The 18,086-nt window shown below is 59.3% G+C and overlaps 1 protein-coding gene across 1 annotated transcript in view; it reads right to left on the bottom strand.

Annotated features, from left to right (window-relative positions):
- Positions 1-18,086, bottom strand: part of hmcn1 (hemicentin 1) — a 111,228-nt gene that overhangs the window by 9,304 nt on the left and 83,838 nt on the right. The window contains 31 exon segments of the mRNA XM_030372183.1: positions 187-424; positions 577-698; positions 782-919; positions 1,046-1,192; positions 1,325-1,495; positions 1,732-1,902; positions 3,225-3,395; positions 3,827-3,997; positions 4,348-4,518; positions 4,680-4,850; positions 5,418-5,687; positions 5,766-5,847; positions 6,074-6,264; positions 6,585-6,716; positions 6,906-7,119; positions 7,918-8,108; positions 8,342-8,611; positions 8,870-9,004; positions 9,768-9,905; positions 10,205-10,312; positions 11,160-11,324; positions 11,620-11,741; positions 11,900-12,056; positions 12,150-12,277; positions 12,733-12,877; positions 14,122-14,263; positions 14,802-14,938; positions 15,268-15,349; positions 15,464-15,660; positions 16,498-16,776; positions 17,925-18,022. Coding sequence (XP_030228043.1) covers positions 187-424; positions 577-698; positions 782-919; positions 1,046-1,192; positions 1,325-1,495; positions 1,732-1,902; positions 3,225-3,395; positions 3,827-3,997; positions 4,348-4,518; positions 4,680-4,850; positions 5,418-5,687; positions 5,766-5,847; positions 6,074-6,264; positions 6,585-6,716; positions 6,906-7,119; positions 7,918-8,108; positions 8,342-8,611; positions 8,870-9,004; positions 9,768-9,905; positions 10,205-10,312; positions 11,160-11,324; positions 11,620-11,741; positions 11,900-12,056; positions 12,150-12,277; positions 12,733-12,877; positions 14,122-14,263; positions 14,802-14,938; positions 15,268-15,349; positions 15,464-15,660; positions 16,498-16,776; positions 17,925-18,022 — 5,054 coding nt within the window.

The raw sequence follows: 18,086 nt of genomic DNA, 5'->3' as shown, positions 1-18,086 counted from the left end.
GCGCAATCCAAGCTCAGGTTTTGTGAGAAATAAAAACAAAAAAAACTAACTGGGAAAACGTATAATATTGATGTGGCCGCTATAAGATATGCAGACATCGTAGACGCCATATGCATCTTCAATGGTTATGAAATACCCTGATTTCCCATCAGCTAATACGACTGGATGAAAGGTTTTTAAACGTACCCTTGGCTATGGCGGCGTGGATGTGATACTCCAGCGTCTCCTCCAGGGGGCGGTAGAGCGCCTTGATGCCAGAGGCGTGCAGGGTCTCCACCAGGTAGGGCATCTTGCCCTTGGCGGCGTCGTAGGTGATGGTGTGGTTCCAGGAGTAGGGCACGCTCTCCCGGTCGATGCTGAACATGCGGGTGGACAGAGCGTAGAGCTGGCCCGGTCCCATCTGGACGTAGTCCTCGGTGTAGTCCTGACGATACAGAGCGCTCCGGTATAAACAACTCCTCTAACTCTGATGTGTAAGGTGGTTAACAGTACGTCATCAACAAATCATTTCAGTTTTCAGTTTGATCATAATTCGATATCTTTACTACGGTTTGGGACTCCTATTGTGTTCAGCACCTTGATGGCGACGTCCACGTGCGAGGGCAGCTGGAGGATGTGTCCGTTAACCACGATGTCCAATAGCATCGCTCCGTCAGAGTCCCGCCCCCTGGCGATGTGGGTCATCCTCAGGACCTCACCTGGCCAACATCCAATCACAGTCAGCGGATTGGACGGTCTGTCTGTCTGTCTGTCTGTCTGTCTGTCTGTCTGTCTGTCTCACCTGTAGCGAACTCCACCTGCGTCTCCCTCCTGAAGAGCGCCCCGGTCAGCGTGAAGCCGTTGGCCGCTGCCCCCAGCTCCCGCGCGGCGGTCCAGTAGACGGGGGTCAGGAGGGAGACCAGCTGCCTCATGGCCGGGCCTGGGGGTCGGAGGTCAGACAGACGGCCCCTTGGGTTATTGAGTGTCTTGGTGTTAATGCCTGATTAAAGATAACGGGGCTGTTGGGGCGCAGACCCCAGAACCTCGTGTCGGGGTGTGAGCTGACCTAAGGTCCTCGGCACGTTGGTGATGGTGGCCTGGACGAGGCGGCCCCCGGATTGGCTGTCGGAGACGGTGGCGTTTAGGATGGCGATGCCGAACTCGATGTCGTTGATGTTGCCGATGATGCTGCCGCGCGCCGTCTGGGGCCCGCCTGGCGAGGGGGGGGGGGGGGGGGGGGCGGTGAGTATAGGTCCACACACACACACACACACACACACACACACACACACACACACACACACACACACACACACACACACACACACACACCGCAAAGACATACCTGGGCATGCTTGAGTGTGACACCTGGACAGCTGGGAGACGTCCCCTGGACAGGGTCGGCCCCCGTTGCCTGGCGACGGACTGTTACACAGTCGGACCCGCGTCCTCTCGCCCCCCCCGCAGGAGGAGGAGCAGCCCCCCCAGGGCTGCCAGGAGCCCCAGCTACCGTCCACTACAGAGAAGAGGTCCACTGTCAATCACACCACAGACCCCTATGGAGGAGGGTTGACCCATCTCAGCTCACACACACACACACACACACACACACACACACACACACACACACACACACACACACACACACACACACACACACACACACACACACACACACACACACACACACACACACACTCACACACACACACACACACACACACACACACACACACACACACACACACTCGCCTGGGCAGCTGTCCGTGTTGCATCTCTGTATCTGCGTGTCCGCCCCTGCACACGCTCGGCCCCCATTGGCCGGTCTGGGGTTGTCACATGTCCTGTAGCGCCGGGTCTGCCCCCCGTCGCAGGTCCGGCTGCAGCCGCCCCAGCCGCTCCAGGGGGCCCAGTGCCCCGCCACTGCGGAGGGAGGGAGGGGGTCAGGCTCCGCTGAGGGGCCGCTGATCCAGAGCCCTGGGTCCGAACCACGGCCCCTCGTACCGTGCTCCCCCTTCTGGAGCCGCTGAGTGGTACCTCCTCACACCGGGCCCCAACACACACACACACACCCAGGGGGAGAGCGAACCCCAACACAACACACACACACACACACCCAGGGGGAGAGCGAACCCCAACACACACACACACCCAGGGGAAGAGCGAACCCCAACACACACACACACCCAGGGGGAGAGCGAACCCCAACACACACACACACCCAGGGGGAGAGCGAACCCCAACACACACACACACCCAGGGGGAGAGCAAACCCCAACACACACACACACCCAGGGGGAGAGCGAACCCCAACACAACACACACACACACACACACACCCAGGGGGAGAGCGAACCCCAACACACACACACACCCAGGGGGAGAGCGAACCCCACCCCAACACACACACCCAGGGGGAGAGCGAACCCCAACACACACACACACCCAGGGGGAGAGCGAACCCCAACACAACACACACACACACACCCAGGGGGAGAGCGAACCCCAACACAACACACACACACACACACCCAGGGGGAGAGCGAACCCCAACACAACACACACACACACACACACCCAGGGGGAGAGAGAACCCCACCCCAACACACACACACACCCAGGGGGAGAGCGAACCCCAACACAACACACACACCCAGGGGGAGAGCGAACCCCAACACAACACACACACCCAGGGGGAGAGCGAACCCCAACACACACACACACCCAGGGGGAGAGCGAACCCCAACACAACACACACACACACACACCCAGGGGGAGAGCGAACCCCAACACACACACACACACACACCCAGGGGGAGAGCGAACCCCAACACAACACACACACACACCCAGGGGGAGAGCGAACCCCAACACAACACACACACCCAGGGGGAGAGCGAACCCCAACACACACACACACACACCCAGGGGGAGAGCGAACCCCAACACAACACACACACACACCCAGGGGGAGAGCGAACCCCAACACACACACCCAGGGAAGAGTGAGGTGGGAGTGAGGGGGAGAGTGAGGGGGGGAGTGAGGGGGGAGTGAGGGGGGGAGTGAGGGGGAGAGTGAGGTGGGAGTGAGGGGGAGAGTGAGGTGGGAATGAGGGGGAGAGTGAGGGGGGGAGTGAGGGGGGAGTGAGGGGGGGAGTGAGGGGGAGAGTGAGGTGGGAGTGAGGTGGGAGTGAGGGGGAGACCATGACAACACGGTTCACAGTGGGAGTCCAACGCAGACTCACCTGGGCAGGGCTCGCTGTTGCAGAAGTCCGTGTGCACGTCGCTGCCCTCACACTGCCTGCCCCCATGCTGGGGGGCGGGGCTGGCGCAGAGGCGTGTCCTCTGGCGGGTCCCGCCCCCACAGGAAACCCCACAGGCTCCCCAGCTCACCCATGATGACCACTTCCCGTCCACTGAAACACAAAGATGGACTCCTTCCAGTTCAACAGAGTGAGCTGCATGCAACCAGACTCCAACGTAGATCCATGAGGCATTGTCCCTCAGCTAGGACGATTCACACACGGCGCGATTCACACACGGCAACACATTCACACACTCTGAAGCCTTACTGTCCCTCAACTAGGACGATTCACACACGGTAACACATTCACACACTCTGACGCCTTACTGTTCCACTGCAGAGCAACGGCATTGAGCAGTATGTACTGCTTGGGTTTCCTGTATCTGAAGTCCCCCTCCTTTATGTTCCACTCCCACCCTCTCTACAGTCCCGTCCTCCTCAGCGTGTCCCCCCACCCACCAGCTGGGGGGCCGGCCCTGACCCCTGACCCAGCTGGGGGTCCGGCCCTGACCCCTGACCCTGCTGGCCCGGGGACCCTCTTACCGGGACAGGGTCTCTCCCTGCAGAGCTGGGTCTGAGCGTCCGGCCCGGCGCAGCGCGGCCCGTCGAAGGCCGGGGGGGGGTCGTTGCAGAGGCGGAGCCTGCTCTGCGTGCCCTCGCCACACGTCTCGCTGCAGGGGCTCCATGGCAACCAGGCGCCCCAGCTCCCCGCCACTGGAGGGGGGGGAGGGCGAGAGTGAGGGAGCGGCAGGCTGCTGGGGATCTAACGCAGCCAGGCTAATGTTTAAAGATCATCTAAAGATTTCACAAAAATGAATGAACTAATATTAACACAAGTGTGGTTTTATATTTGAATTAACAATTTACATTATTGAGAAATGGCATATATTAAGAAATGATTCATTTGCAGGTGAGGATTCCTACTCGTGGTGAGGAGAACGTTACTACAGCCCAGGGCCGGGGGGCGGGGCCGGGGGGCGGGGCCCGGGCCCCGGGGGGCGGGGCCGGGGGGGCGGGGCCCGGGGCCGGGGGCTGGGGGCCCGCGGAGGGGAGGGACCACTTACCAGGGCAGGGCCTGACGCTGCACAGGATGGCCTCCACGGCCCGGCCCTCGCAGACAGCGCCCCCGTGCTGAGCGGGAGGGCTACTGCAGCTCCGCACCCGCGTCCTGTTGCCCTGGCCGCAGCTCCGAGAGCACTCCTCCCAGACGGACCACTCGGACCAGCGCCCGTCCACTGAGGGCAGGGAGGGGGACTCAGAGAGGGACTCAGAGAACACACACACACACACACACACACACACACACGCACACACACACACACGCACACACACACACACGCACACACACACACACGCACACACACACACACACGCACAGATTTATGTATAAACCTACCTGGGCAGGGCTTTCCCTGACAGCTGCGTGTCTCTGAGTCCAGCCCTGCACAGTGGCGCCCCCCGTTGGCAGGGAGGGGTTTGTTGCACTGCCTCAACCTCTTCTGGGCCCCGGCCCCACAGGACACGCTGCAGGGGCCCCACTGGGTCCACTCTGCGTAGCCGCCGTGCACTGGAAACATGACGCCCACGGGAGGGTTAGACGCACAGTACGATGCTGTATAAAGCCCAAAGCACACCTAGAACCATGTTGCCTCATATGTGAAGCGCGTCCCAACAGATGAATCCCCTCCCATAATTCCCGTCTACCACGACAGCAGAACGCCACTGCTGGGGTTCAGTGCTAATGCTATCCTCTCTGCTAATGCTAGTGCTAATGCTATCCTCTCTGGGCCTCACCTCACGGTGAGGCTCTGCTAATGCTAGTGCTAATGCTATCCTCTCTAGGCCTCACCTCTCACGGTGAGGCTCTGCTAATGCTAGTGCTAATGCTATCCCCTCTGGGCCTCACCTCTCACGGTGAGGCTCTGCTAATGCTAATGCTAATGCTATCCCCTCTGGGCCTCACCTCTCACGGTGAGGCTCTGCTAATGCTAGTGCTAATGCTATCCTCTCTGGGCCTCACTTCTCACGGTGAGGCTCTGCTAATGCTAATGCTAATGCTATACCCTCTGGGCCTCACCTCTCACGGTGAGGCTCTGCTAATGCTAATGCTAATGCTATCCCCTCTGGGCCTCACCTCTCACGGTGAGCGCCACGCGGGCCGCCGCGGCGCCCAGCAGGTTCCGGGCCACGCACTCGTACTCGGCCGTGTCCTCTCGCTGGACGCCGCTGAGCCGCAGCGAGCCGTTGGCCAGGGTGGAGAGGCGCTCGCTGGCCAGCAGGGGGCGGCCGTGGCGGGACCACTCCAGGAGCGGGGCGGGCTCCCCCCCCGCCCGGCAGTGGAGCAGCAGGGTGGAGCCGGCGTCCACCAGGGCCTCCAGCGGCTCCACCGTGACGCTGGGCGCACCTGCAGGGAGACGGCGTTATGTCTCGACTCATCATCAGAGGACCGGTGGCCACGGACACACAGAGGGTTCACACGTACTCTGCAACACCAGGAACACACTCATCTCCACCGCCCCTGCCTCGTTGGTGGCCACACACAGGTAGCTCCCCGCGTCCTCGCCCTGCAGACGGGGGAACAGGGCAGCACAGGGGGCTCAGAACGGCACACAGGGGGCTCAGAACGGCACACAGGGGGCTCAGAACGGCAGCACAGGGGGCTCAGAACGGCCCCCTCAACCGCCCAAAGCTCAGCTGGTCAACAGGACAGCCCTCCGTCTGCATATGGAGCCCACGCTCTAATATCGTCTCGATGCGTTCACAGGCGCGGTATGAAGGCGGTCCCCGTACCACGGTGCCATAGATCGCCAGGGAGCCGTTGGTCAGCTGGCGGACGCGCTCGCTGGTCTCCATGGCGATGCCCCCCCGGCTCCACGTGATGGCGGGCGGGGGGTCGCCCCGGACCTCGCAGTGCAGCACGGCGGTGCCCCCTAGGGGCTCAACGCGGCTGGAGTGGAGGTCCCCATCGATGACAGGCGGCTCTGCAGACAGACAGACAGACAGACAGACAGACAGACAGACAGGGAGACGGGGAGAGAGACAGACAGGGAGGGAGGGGGAGGGAGAGAGAGAGAGAGAGAGAGAGAGAGGGGAGACAGACAGACAGACAGACAGACAGACAGACAGACAGACAGACAGACAGACAGACAGACAGAGAGAGAGAGAGAGAGAGAGAGAGAGAGAGAGAGAGAGAGAGAGAGAGAGGGAGGGATCAACCACAGTCAACTTACTGCATGTGAACAGGAAGGGCATGTTTGCGATGACATAAAGACAGAACCACTGAATGCTGTTATTGAAGCACCTTTGACGTAGACGAAGGCCACGGCCTTGATGGTGCCGGCGGTGTTCTCGGCCACGCAGGTGTAGGAGCCGGAGTCCTCCTTGGTCACCCGCTCCCTCACCAGCTCGCTGTGGCCCATGTGGTCGTGGTGCGCTGACAGGGGGAGAACAACAGTTGGTCCCCGTCTCAGGACTGACACCCCTGATAACCCCACACTGCTCGTAACAACTCTAGTGTGTTGAACCTAGAAGGACAACAGAGTCATCAGTGGGATCCTGTGAAGACCCCACTCGACCCCTTCCACATGCAGGGGGGCAACAACACAGGGAGTCATGGGGGAACCTGGGAGGGTGCTGTTGTTGAAGGCCCAGGTGATCTTGGGGAGGGGGGCCCCGGCGGCCCCGCAGCCCAGCGTCAGGCGCCCCCCCCTGCTGAGGGCCACGTCCTCCGGCAGGCGGCTGAAGACCGGCGGGGTGTGGACGGACAGCGCCACCGTGTGGCTGTCCTCCCCCACCGCGTTGGTGGCCACGCAGGTGTAGAGGCCAGCGTCATCGGGCTAGAGGAGGGGGAGGGGGGGGAGGGGGGGGAGGAGGGGGAGGGGGGGGGGGGGGGGAGGAGGAGGAGGAGCATGAGGGAGGAGGTAGAAAGTGGCGAGCAGAAGACTTCGGGTTAGGTTTTACATTCTACCACCCAAAGGAAGGCGCTATAGGTACGATGGGAGAGCTTTAAAGACACAGGGTGATAGAGAGCTATGCTACCTGAGCTATAAGCTATAGGGAGCTACGCTACCTGAGCTATAAGCTCTAGAGAGCTAACGCTACCTGAGCTATAAGCTATAGGGAGCTAACGCTACCTGAGCTATAAGCTACAGGGAGCTAACGCTACCTGAGTTAGAAGCTATAGGGAGCTAACGCTACCTGAGCTATAAGATACAGGGAGCTAACGCTACCTGAGTTAGAAGCTATAGGGAGCTAACGCTACCTGAGCTATACGCTACAGGGAGCTAACGCTACCTGAGCTATAAGCTATAGAGAGCTAACGCTACCTGAGCTATAAGCTATAGGGAGCTACGCTACCTGAGCTATAAGCTATAGAGAGCTACGCTACCTGAGCTATAAGCTATAGAGCTACCCTACCTGAGCTATAAGCTATAGGGAGCTACGCTACCTGAGCTATAAGCTATAGGGAGCTACCCTACCTGAGCTATACGCTACAGGGAGCTACGCTACCTGAGCTATAAGCTATAGGGAGCTACGCTACCTGAGCTATAAGCTATAGGGAGCTACGCTACCTGAGCTATAAGCTATAGGGAGCTAACGCTACCTTAGCTATAAGCTATAAGAGCTAACGCTACCTGAGCGGCGTCGAGGAGCAGCTCCCCCGAGGGCAGGACGGTGAACTCCCCGGTGCTCTGGCTGAGCGGAACGCCCTCCTTCTCCCAGGACAGGGAGGGCTGCGGGACCCCCTCGGCGGAGCACAGCAGCTGGGCCTGGCCCCCCGCCACCACCGCCACATCCAGAGCCCCGCCCCTGATGGAGGGAGGGACTGGGGGGAGGAGCCACGGGATGGGATGGGAGAGAACCACATTGAGTCAATAATATAAAAAGGTGTGAGTGGCGTGGTGGAACACATTATATTATAAATCTGGTATAAATAAATAAAATAAATCTGCATTTTCATTCTGAGATCATATCACACAAAGCAGATCTCGGGTGCAAATACAGGGGGTTGCCCGGCAACGTCACTTCATCCAATCAGAGGCGGCGGCGGTGACTGACTCTGCACGGTGAGGCTCATCTCCCGGCTGGCCGAGCCGGCGGGGTTGGCCGCCAGGCAGGTGTAGCGGCCGGTGTCGCCGGGCCGGGCGAAGGCGATCTGCAGGGAGCCCGAGGCCAGCGGCCGCAGCCGCAGGGACTCCGCCAGCGGACCGCCGTCTTTGTGCCAGGAGATGGAGGGGGAGGGGGAGCCGTCGGCGTGGCAACGCAGCGTCACCGAGGAGTCCAGCGGCGCCAGGTAGCGGGCGGCGTCGGAGCTGATGGCCGGAGGCACTGAGGACACAGGAGGCACTGAGGACACAGGAGGCACTGAGGACACAGGAGGCACTGAGGACACAGGAGGCTCCTCCGTTACGGAGCCCAGAGCACACCTCAGGGGGCTCTCAATGCAACATGGGAAGGTGTTAAAGGAGGAGTTAAGGCGATAACTTCAGTGTTATTTGTTCTTCTGTGTGTGTGTGTGTGTGTGTGTGTGCGCGCGCGTGCGTGCGTGCGTGCGTGTGTGCGTGCGTGCGTGCGTGCGTGTCCTACCCTGGACCCTGAGCTTGGTCTTGCCCAGGGCTGTCCCGGCTGGGTTCTGCGCCACACACATGTAGGTCCCGGCGTCGGTTGCCGAGGCCTTGGAGATGAGCAGAGCTCCGGTGGGGAGGACGGTGAAGCCAGCGCCTAGCAACAACGGAGAGGACAACGCTGGTTAGCTTGGAGGGGACACAAGTACACACATGGGCCTTTCACACCGCCGCAAAATCGGAGCCCGTTCCGGGCTAGTTCGGATTTAGAGCCAGTGTTTTGGTTTCATAACGCCAGAGAACCGGCTCCGGCCTGTAAAAACCGGTTCAACTCCAACCCCAGGATTGAGCTGGGCTAGAACGAAACTGCCTTTACGCCAGGGGCAGGGGGCGGGGTTATCCTTACCTTCATAAACAGGAAGACCAACGAAAACCGGCATTTTTAAAAACACAGAAGAAAACAATGGACGTCGTGAAGACGAAACCGCAGTGGAGGAGACAACCTGTCTCCTTAGATTCTGGTCTTCTTCCGAGGTCCAGAACAAGTTAGAGGGAGCAACCCGGACAAAGGCTATCTTTGAAAGCGGAGACGTATGCAGACGTTTGCAGCGACGTCATGACGTTGCTCTCGCCGGCTCCATGGCTGGCTCTGGCCGGTGTGAAACCAACTGGTTCATAACTGGGATAACCAGTTTTGAACTGGCCCTAGCACCAGCCCGGAGCTGGCTCTTGGTTATTTTTGGTGTGAAAGGCCTAACACACACACACCACACACATACCTAGGTATACACAGCTACACACTGCACACACACACACACACACACACACACACACACACACACACACACACACACACACACACACACACACACACACACACACACACACACACACACACACACACACTAGTGTAGCCCTACCCCGGGTGTGGGTGTTGATGCCCTCCCTCTGCCAGCGGACCGAGGGTCTGGGGGAGCCGGTGGCTCTGCAGGGCAGGGTGACTGGGCTGTTGAGGATCACGTCCAGGTGGGACGGGTGCTCCAGGATCAGGGGCGTCTCTGGGGACACAGGGGGGCCGCTGTCAAGAGGACACACAGGTGGGGGTCCCCTCGCTGGACCCACTGAGGTGCCTCAGTTCCAACCTCGGGTTGGGACGACAACATTTAGCTTCAGAGGTTTTTGGCCTTTTAACATTTTAACGCCGGCTGTAACAGACATTGGGATATCCTTATTGAGGACTTCACACTTGATTCATATTTGATCATTTATTTGTTTTTCTGCCTTAGTTTGATGAGGCGCCTCCCTAAGGCCTCATGTCACTAAGGCCCGGTCCGTTCGTGTCCCAGGGCGTTCTCACCGAGCACGCTGAGCTGCACACGGCGCTGGGCGGAGCCCGCGGCGTTCTGGGCCACGCAGAGGTAGCGACCGGCGTGCTGCAGCTCGGCCGAGGAGATCTCCAGCGGCCCTGAGGAGACACCACACTCCGGTCAGCACGGAAATAAAACATGGCTTATTTCTTTATCTGAATGACTCAAATATGAGCTCCTGGTGAGAATCAGGAGCTCATATTTGAATCATATAATAATAGAAACAATATTTGAAATGTAATTTGCAAGAATTACCATTACCTCAGCTATTAGTGAGGGTTCAATACGCCTGCCGCTCTGCGAGCCTATTTCGATTTTAGATTCTTTCCTGCTAATTTCTGACTGATTGGTTTGGGGACTCCAGCTTGTCTGTCAATCACAGGTGTGTGAGATGCACCACTTCTCATTGGGGGAGAAGCGTGGGAGGGCGGGAGCAGAGGGAGAGGGGACATCTCTTTGGTTGTTTAACTTCAAAGCTTTGCTGCCCTTCCCGTCGTTGTGCTCTCTGTCTTTACGGCTCCACCTCCTCCAGGTAACAGCCCTATGACCTGTTGGTTAGGGTATAATAATGACCTGAGGGCAGGACGCTGTAACCTGCTCCCTGATTGGACAGCCCTATGACCTGTTGGTTAGGGTATAATAATGACCTGAGGGCAGGACGCTGTAACCTGCTCCCTGATTGGACAGCCCTATGACCTGTTGGTTAGGGTATAATAATGACCTGAGGGCAGGACGCTGTAACCTGCTCCCTGATTGGACAGCTCCTATGACCTGTTGGTTAGGGTATAATAATGACCTGAGGGCAGGACGCTGTAACCTGCTCCCTGATTGGACAGCTCCTATGACCTGTTGGTTTGGGTATAATAATGACCTGAGGGCAGGACGCTGTAACCTGCTCCCTGATTGGACAGCCCTATGACCTGTTGGTTAGGGTATAATAATGACCTGAGGGCAGGACGCTGTAACCTGCTCCCTGATTGGACAGCTCCACTCCGTCCCGGCTCCAGGTGACAGCCGGCTCAGGGACTCCGGACGCAGAGCAGCCCAGGACCACGGGGGCCAGCCGGAGCACCTCCAGCTCAGAGGGCTCGTCCGCCAGGGAGGGGGGCACTGGGGACACAGGGCGGCACAGCGCGGGAAACACACAGACACACACACACACACACACACACACACACACACACACATACACACACACACACACACACACACACACACACACACACACACACACACACACACACACACACACACACACACACAGGCCAGTTACCAACGCGGCACACACACATTCACACGCGGGTAGGAAGATTGACGACTTAACGTTGTTCGATCTATACCCGGGGGTCATGTGATGCTGTCTGATAAGACCTGCTGCTTTGTGACCTCAGTCTTGTTGTCTGACCTTGAACAGTGAGGTTGACGGTGCGGGAGTCCTCTCCGGCCTCGTTGGAGGCCAGACACTCATACGTCGCCGTGTCCTCCACCGTGGGCGCCATGACAACCAGGGAGCCAGACGACAGTAACCTGGTGACAGCAGAAGAGAACAACATTTCATAAACAACACCGCTCATTGTGACGCTCCAGAAGAGTCAATCATAAACGGGTCGGAGCCACGACCCGTTTAGCTCCGCAACGCGCTAACAGAACACCAGGGGGCGACAGGAGGCAGAGCAGCGCCCCACCGGTACAGGTTCTGCTTCTGGTCCGTGTTCAGGGCCCGGCCGTTCTTGGTCCAGCTCACGCTGGGCTTGGGGATGCCGGTGGCCTCGCAGGCCAGGGTGGTCTGGACGTTCACCGTCACCGTGAGGTCTGAGCGCCCGCCGGCGACAGAAGGCGGCACTGAGGGACACAACACCCCCCAACATAAAGAGCGTTAGGACCTCAACAAAGAAGAGCTTGTGCATGTTGTTGTGTTGGCGCTGCTGTCCTCACCGTGCACCTGCAGGTCCACCCTCCTCTGCTGGGTCCCGGCCGGGTTGGTGGCCATGCACAGGTAGCTGCCCGTGTCCGTCACCTGGGCCCCGTGGAGGAGCAGGGAGCCGTCCTCTGTGACGGTGTACCTGAGGGCGGAGGCAGACGGGGTCAACACCACGCTGTACATCAAGGGAGCCCCTTCTCACTGAGCCCAATGACAGGACGAGGCAGAGATCCTACACCCGACCTCAAAGAGACACTCAGGACCCGCTCTACCTGGGGTGGTCTCCATCCAGAGATCCTACACCCGACCTCACAGAGACACTCAGGACCCGCTCTACCTGGGGTGGTCTCCATCCAGAGATCCTACACCCGACCTCACAGAGACACTCAGGACCCGCTCTACCTGGGGTGGTCTCCATCCAGAGATCCTACACCCGACCTCACAGAGACACTCAGGACCCGCTCTACCTGGGGTGGTCTCCATCCAGAGATCCTACACCCGACCTCACAGAGACACTCAGGACCCGCTCTACCTGGGGTGGTCTCCATCCAGAGATCCTACACCCGACCTCACAGAGACACTCTACCCAAGCTCTACCTGGGGTGGTCTCCATCCAGAACCGCTCCGTGCTTCCTCCAGGTGACGCGAGGGTGGGGCACGCCCTCCACCACACACCCCAACACCGCGGGCTGGGCCAGGAGCACCGCCACGCTCTGGGGCCCCGGCTGGATGCTGGGGGCCACTGGGAGAGGAGACATGGTCGTATATTCACTGGGGGACTCGATTTGATACAAAGCCTCAAACTGCTGGCTTCCCATAGTTCAATAGCTCTATAGAGCTCTATAGAGCTCTGATGACCACCTATAGAGCTCTGATGACCACCTATAGAGCTCTGATTCCCACCTATAGAGCTCTGATGCCCACCTATAGAGCTCTGATCACCTATAGAGCTCTGATTCCCACCTATAGAGCTCTTATTCCCACCTATAGAGCTCTGATTCCCACCTGTAGAGCTCTGATTACCACCTATAGAGCTTTGATTACCACCTATAGAGCTCTGATTACCACCTATAGAGCTCTGATTCCCACATATAGAGCTTTGATTCCCACCTATAGAGCTCTGATGACCACCTATGGAGCTCTGATCACCTATAGAGCTCTCATCACCTATAGAGCTCTGATTCCCACCTATAGAGCTCTGACCACCTATAGAGCTCTGATTCCCACCTATAGAGCTCTGATGACCACCTATAGAGCTCTGATCACCTATAGAGCTCTGATTCCCACCTATAGAGCTCTTATTCCCACCTATAGAGCTCTGATTCCCACCTGTAGAGCTCTGATTACCACCTATAGAGCTCTGATTACCACCTATAGAGCTTTGATTACCACCTATAGAGCTCTGATTACCACCTATAGAGCTCTGATTCCCACCTATAGAGCTTTGATTCCCACCTATAGAGCTCTGATTACCAACCTATGGAGCTCTGATCACCTATAGAGCTCTCATCACCTATAGAGCTCTGATTCCCACCTATAGAGCTCTGACCACATAAAGGGCTCTGATTACCACCTATAGAGCTCTGATTTCCACCTATAGAGCTCTGATTACCACCTATAGAGCTCTGATTACCACCTATAGAGCTCTGCTCACCTATAGAGCTCTGATTACCACCTAAAGAGCTCTGATTACCACCTATAGAGCTCTGATTACCGCCTAAAGAGCTCTGATTACCACCTATAGAGCTCTGATTACCACCTATAGAGCTCTGATTATCACCTAAAGAGCTCTGATTACCACCTACCACCTTGCATTGTTGATGGTTAGGTGATGGTTAGTTGATGGTTGATGGTTAGTTGATGGTTGATGGCTAGTTGATGGCTAGTAGATGGTTAGCTTATGGTTAGTTGATGGTTGATGGTTAGTTGATGTTTGATGGTTAGCTTATGGTTAGTTGATGGTTGATGGTTAGTTGGTTAGCGTACCATTGACGGTGAGGTTGAACTGTCTGGTGGTCTCCCCGGCCACGTTGGTTGCTACGCAGGTGTAGTGGGCGTGGTCTCCGAGCTCCGCCGTGTTGATCTGCAGGTAGCGGCTCTGAGAGAGGAGACGCACACGGCCCGACGCCTGGGGGGGAGAGAGGAGGGGGGGTGAGGAGGAGGAGGGGTGAGGAGGAGAGGAGGAGGAGGAGGGGTGAGGAGGAGAGGAGGAGGAGGGGGAGGAGGGGTGAGGAGGAGGAGGAGGAGCAGAGGAGGAGGGGGGGTGAGGAGGAGGAGGGGTGAGGAGGAGGAGGGGGAGGAGGAGGGGGAGGAGGGGTGAGGAGGAGGAGGGAGAGGAGGAGGAGGGGGAGGAGGAGGAGGAGGAGGAGGAGGAGGAAGAGGGGGAGTGAGGAGGAGGGGTGAGGGGGAGGAGGGGAGAGGAGGAGGAGGAGGAGGAGGAAGAGGAGGAGGAGGGGTGAGAGGAGGAGGAGGAGGAGGGGGAAGAGGAGGGGTCACAGCCTGATGACCTCCTGGTCCCGTGTGTCTGTGGACACTGGCCTCGTTCCACTGCTCCAAGTCTACACTCTAGCCTCTTCCCAGTGCTCCCAGTCTACACTCTAGCCTTGTCCCAGTGCTCCCAGTCTACATGGGCTCCTCTCCTCTGGGGGGGCGGGGTCTTGGTTTACCTGGAGGGGGGAGCCGTCCTTGAGCCAGGTGAGCGTGGGCGGGGGGACGGCGTCGGACTGGCACTCCAGAGTCACCTGTCTGCCCCGCAGCACCACCACGTCCTGGGGGGCGCCCTCCCCCGCGATGTTGGGGGGGACTACACACAGAAACACACACACAACACAACACACACACACGCACACAACATCAGGATGACTCTTATTGATAGGAGGGACTACACAGAGAAACACACATCAGGATCAACACGCACAACACAACACACACACATCAGGATTACTCTTAAACACACATCAGGAACCTCTTAGTGTTAGGAGGGACTACACAGAGAAACCACATCAGAATCAGGCCCAACGGACACAATCCAACCCAATAAACCAACCATCAGCCGGTACAAAGCCAACGGTGCAAAAATGTGTGGGAGAACATGACATATTGGGGTGAGCACTTACTGACTACATTACCCACCATGCACTCTGACCAGGAACTCCTTGTCATCATCTCCGGCCGGACTGTTAGCCAGACAGGTGTATCTACCTGTGTCCTCTACCTGGACGGAGGAGGAATAAGACAGTGGCAAACATGTGAAGAGAGGGAGAAGATAAACCAAACAGAATGTCTCAAAGTCTCACTGGAGGAATAATATCTGGAGGTGACCCCTGACCTGGGCCGAGGCCACGACGAGCCCCTCCCCTCCCCGCAGGAGGCGCACTCTGTCCGTCTGGGGCAGCGGGCGTCCGTCCTTCAGCCAGGTAAGGGAGGGGGAGGGGACGCCCCACGCCTCACACTCCAGCTCCAGGGCGTGGTCGACCACCACCGACACCTCCACAGGAACCTGGGACCCGTTGATGCTGGGGGGCTCTGGGGACGCACAGTGAGGCCGTTATGCGCCTCGCTCCTGACCACAGGATGAACTCGACAGCGGCCACTTGTCACTCAACGGCCGTCCAGCCTCTCCAATCCTCAACCAATCGTAGCTCTTTGAATCACTCTAGTCCTCACTCAACCCGACCACCCTAATGGAGCCCTGCTCTGAGCCCTGCACTGAGTCCTCAGTGCAGGGCTCAGAGGAGCAGAGGTGGACCCCCCAGCACCCTGATGTGGACCCCCAGCACCCTGAGGTGGACCCCCAGCACCCTGAGGTGGACCCCCCAGCACCCTGAGGTGGACCACCCCAGCACCCTGAGGTGGACCGCCCAGCACCCTGATGTGGACCCCCCAGCACCCTGAGGTGGACCCCCCCAGCACCCTGAGGTGGACCCCCCAGCACCCTGAGGTGGACCCCCCAGCAACCTGAGGTGGACCCCCCCAGCACCCTGAGGTGGACCCCCCAGCACCCTGAGGTGGACCCCCAGCACCCTGTTCTCTGGACCCCCCAGCACCCTGAGGTGGACCCCCCAGCACCCTGAGGTGGACCCCCAGCACCCTGAGGTGGACCCCCCCAGCACCCTGAGGTGGACCCCCAGCACCCTGCTCTCTGGACCCACCCAGCACCCTGAGGTGGACCCCCCAGCACCCTGAGGTGGAACCCCCAGCTCCCTGGTCTCTGGACCCCCCAGCACCCTGCTCTCTGGACCCCCCAGCACCCTGCTCTCTGGACCCCCCCAGCACCCTGAGGTGGACCCCCAGCACCCTGCTCTCTGGACCCCCCAGCACCCTGCTCTCTGGACCCCCCAGCACCCGGTTCTCTGGACCCACCCAGCACCCTGAGGTTGAAGTGGCGGCTGGCCTGCCCGGCGACGCTGTCCGCCCGGCAGGTGTAGCGGGCCGTGTGATTGGGCGCGGCCCGGGGCAGCTCCAGGGTGGTGTTCAGGCGGAGGAGGCGGAGCTCCAGGTCGGGGTCCAGCTCCAGGCCGTCCCTGAACCAGGACAGGGTGGGGGGGGGGGTCCCGTCGGCGATGCAGACCAGAGAGGCCGGGTTCCCCCTCACCACCGTCACGTCCTCCGTGGACCCCGCTCGGTCCAGGCGGGGGGGCACTGGGGGGGGGGCGTGTAGACATGTTAACTGAGTGAGTATTCATCATCAAGCCCCGACACTGGGCTGTGTCCAACACTGGGCTGTGCCCAACACTGGGCTGTGTCCAACACTGGGCTGTGTCCAACACTGGGCTGTGCCCAACACTGGGCTGTGCCCAACACTGGGCTGTGCCCAACACTGGGCTGTGCCCAACACTGGGCTGTGTCCAACACTGGGCTGTGTCCAACACTGGGCTGTGTCCAACACTGGGCTGTGTCCAACACTGGGCTGTGCCCAACACTGGGCTGTGTCCAACACTGGGCTGTGCCCAACACTGGGCTGTGCCCAACACTGGGCTGTGTCCAACACTGGGCTGTGTCCAACACTGGGCTGTGCCCAACACTGGGCTGTGTCGGGATGGACGCAGAACAATGTTCCTCACGTCCAAAATAGACAATAGCCGTGATCCCTCTAGGGAGCTAGCGAGCGAGCGCTCTGTTCCGCTCATCCTAGCTTTATGTAAAACATGAGGAGGAGGAGGAGGAGGAGGAGGAGGAGGAGGAGGAGGAGGAGGGAGAGGAGGAGGAGGAGGAGAAGGAGGAGGAGGAGGGAGAGGAGGAGGAGGAGGAGGAGGAGGAGGAAGAGGAGGAGGAGAAGGAGGAGGAGGAGGAGGAGGAGGAGGAGGAGGAGGAGGAGGAGGAGGAAGAGGAGGAGAGGAGGAGGAGGAGGAGGAGGAGGAGGGAGAGGAGGAGGAGGAGGAGGGAGAGGAGGAGGAGGAGGAGGAGGGAGAGGAGGAGGAGGAGGAGGAAGAGGAAGAGGAAGAGGAGGAGGAGGAGGAAGAGGAAGAGGAGGAGGAGGAGGAGGAGGAAGAGGAGGAGGAGGAGGAGGAGGAGGAGGAGGAGGAGGAGGAGGGAGAGGAGGAGGAGGAGGAGGGAGAGGAGGAGGAGGAGGAGGGAGAGGAGGGAGAGGAGGAGGAGGAGGGGGAGGGAGAGGAGGAGGAGGAGGAGGAGGAGGAGGAGGAGGAGGAGGGAGAGGAGGAAGAGGAGGTGGAGGAGGAGGAGGAGGAGGAGGAGGAGGGGTCACATAGCTTTATGTAAAGCTCCCTCCCTGTCCCATCGTCCCCTCAGCGTCCTCCACGCCGTAGCGGTGGTACTCTCTGGACCCCTACCGTGGACCTGCAGGTTGTAGTGTCTGTTCTCCACCCCGGCCCGGTTGGACGCCACGCAGGTGTAGGAGCCGCCGTCGGACACCTGGGTGCGGGCGATCCTGACGACACAACGGGGGGGGGGGGGGGGGTGAGACCAGGTCACACAGATGGCCCTGCCTCCAC

The sequence above is a fragment of the Gadus morhua genome, chromosome 12 (assembly GCF_902167405.1).
Source record: "Gadus morhua chromosome 12, gadMor3.0, whole genome shotgun sequence".
NCBI classification, from domain to species: domain Eukaryota; kingdom Metazoa; phylum Chordata; class Actinopteri; order Gadiformes; family Gadidae; genus Gadus; species Gadus morhua.
The sequence above is the reverse complement of the archived record's forward strand: the minus strand, read 5'-3'. Positions and strand labels throughout refer to the sequence as shown.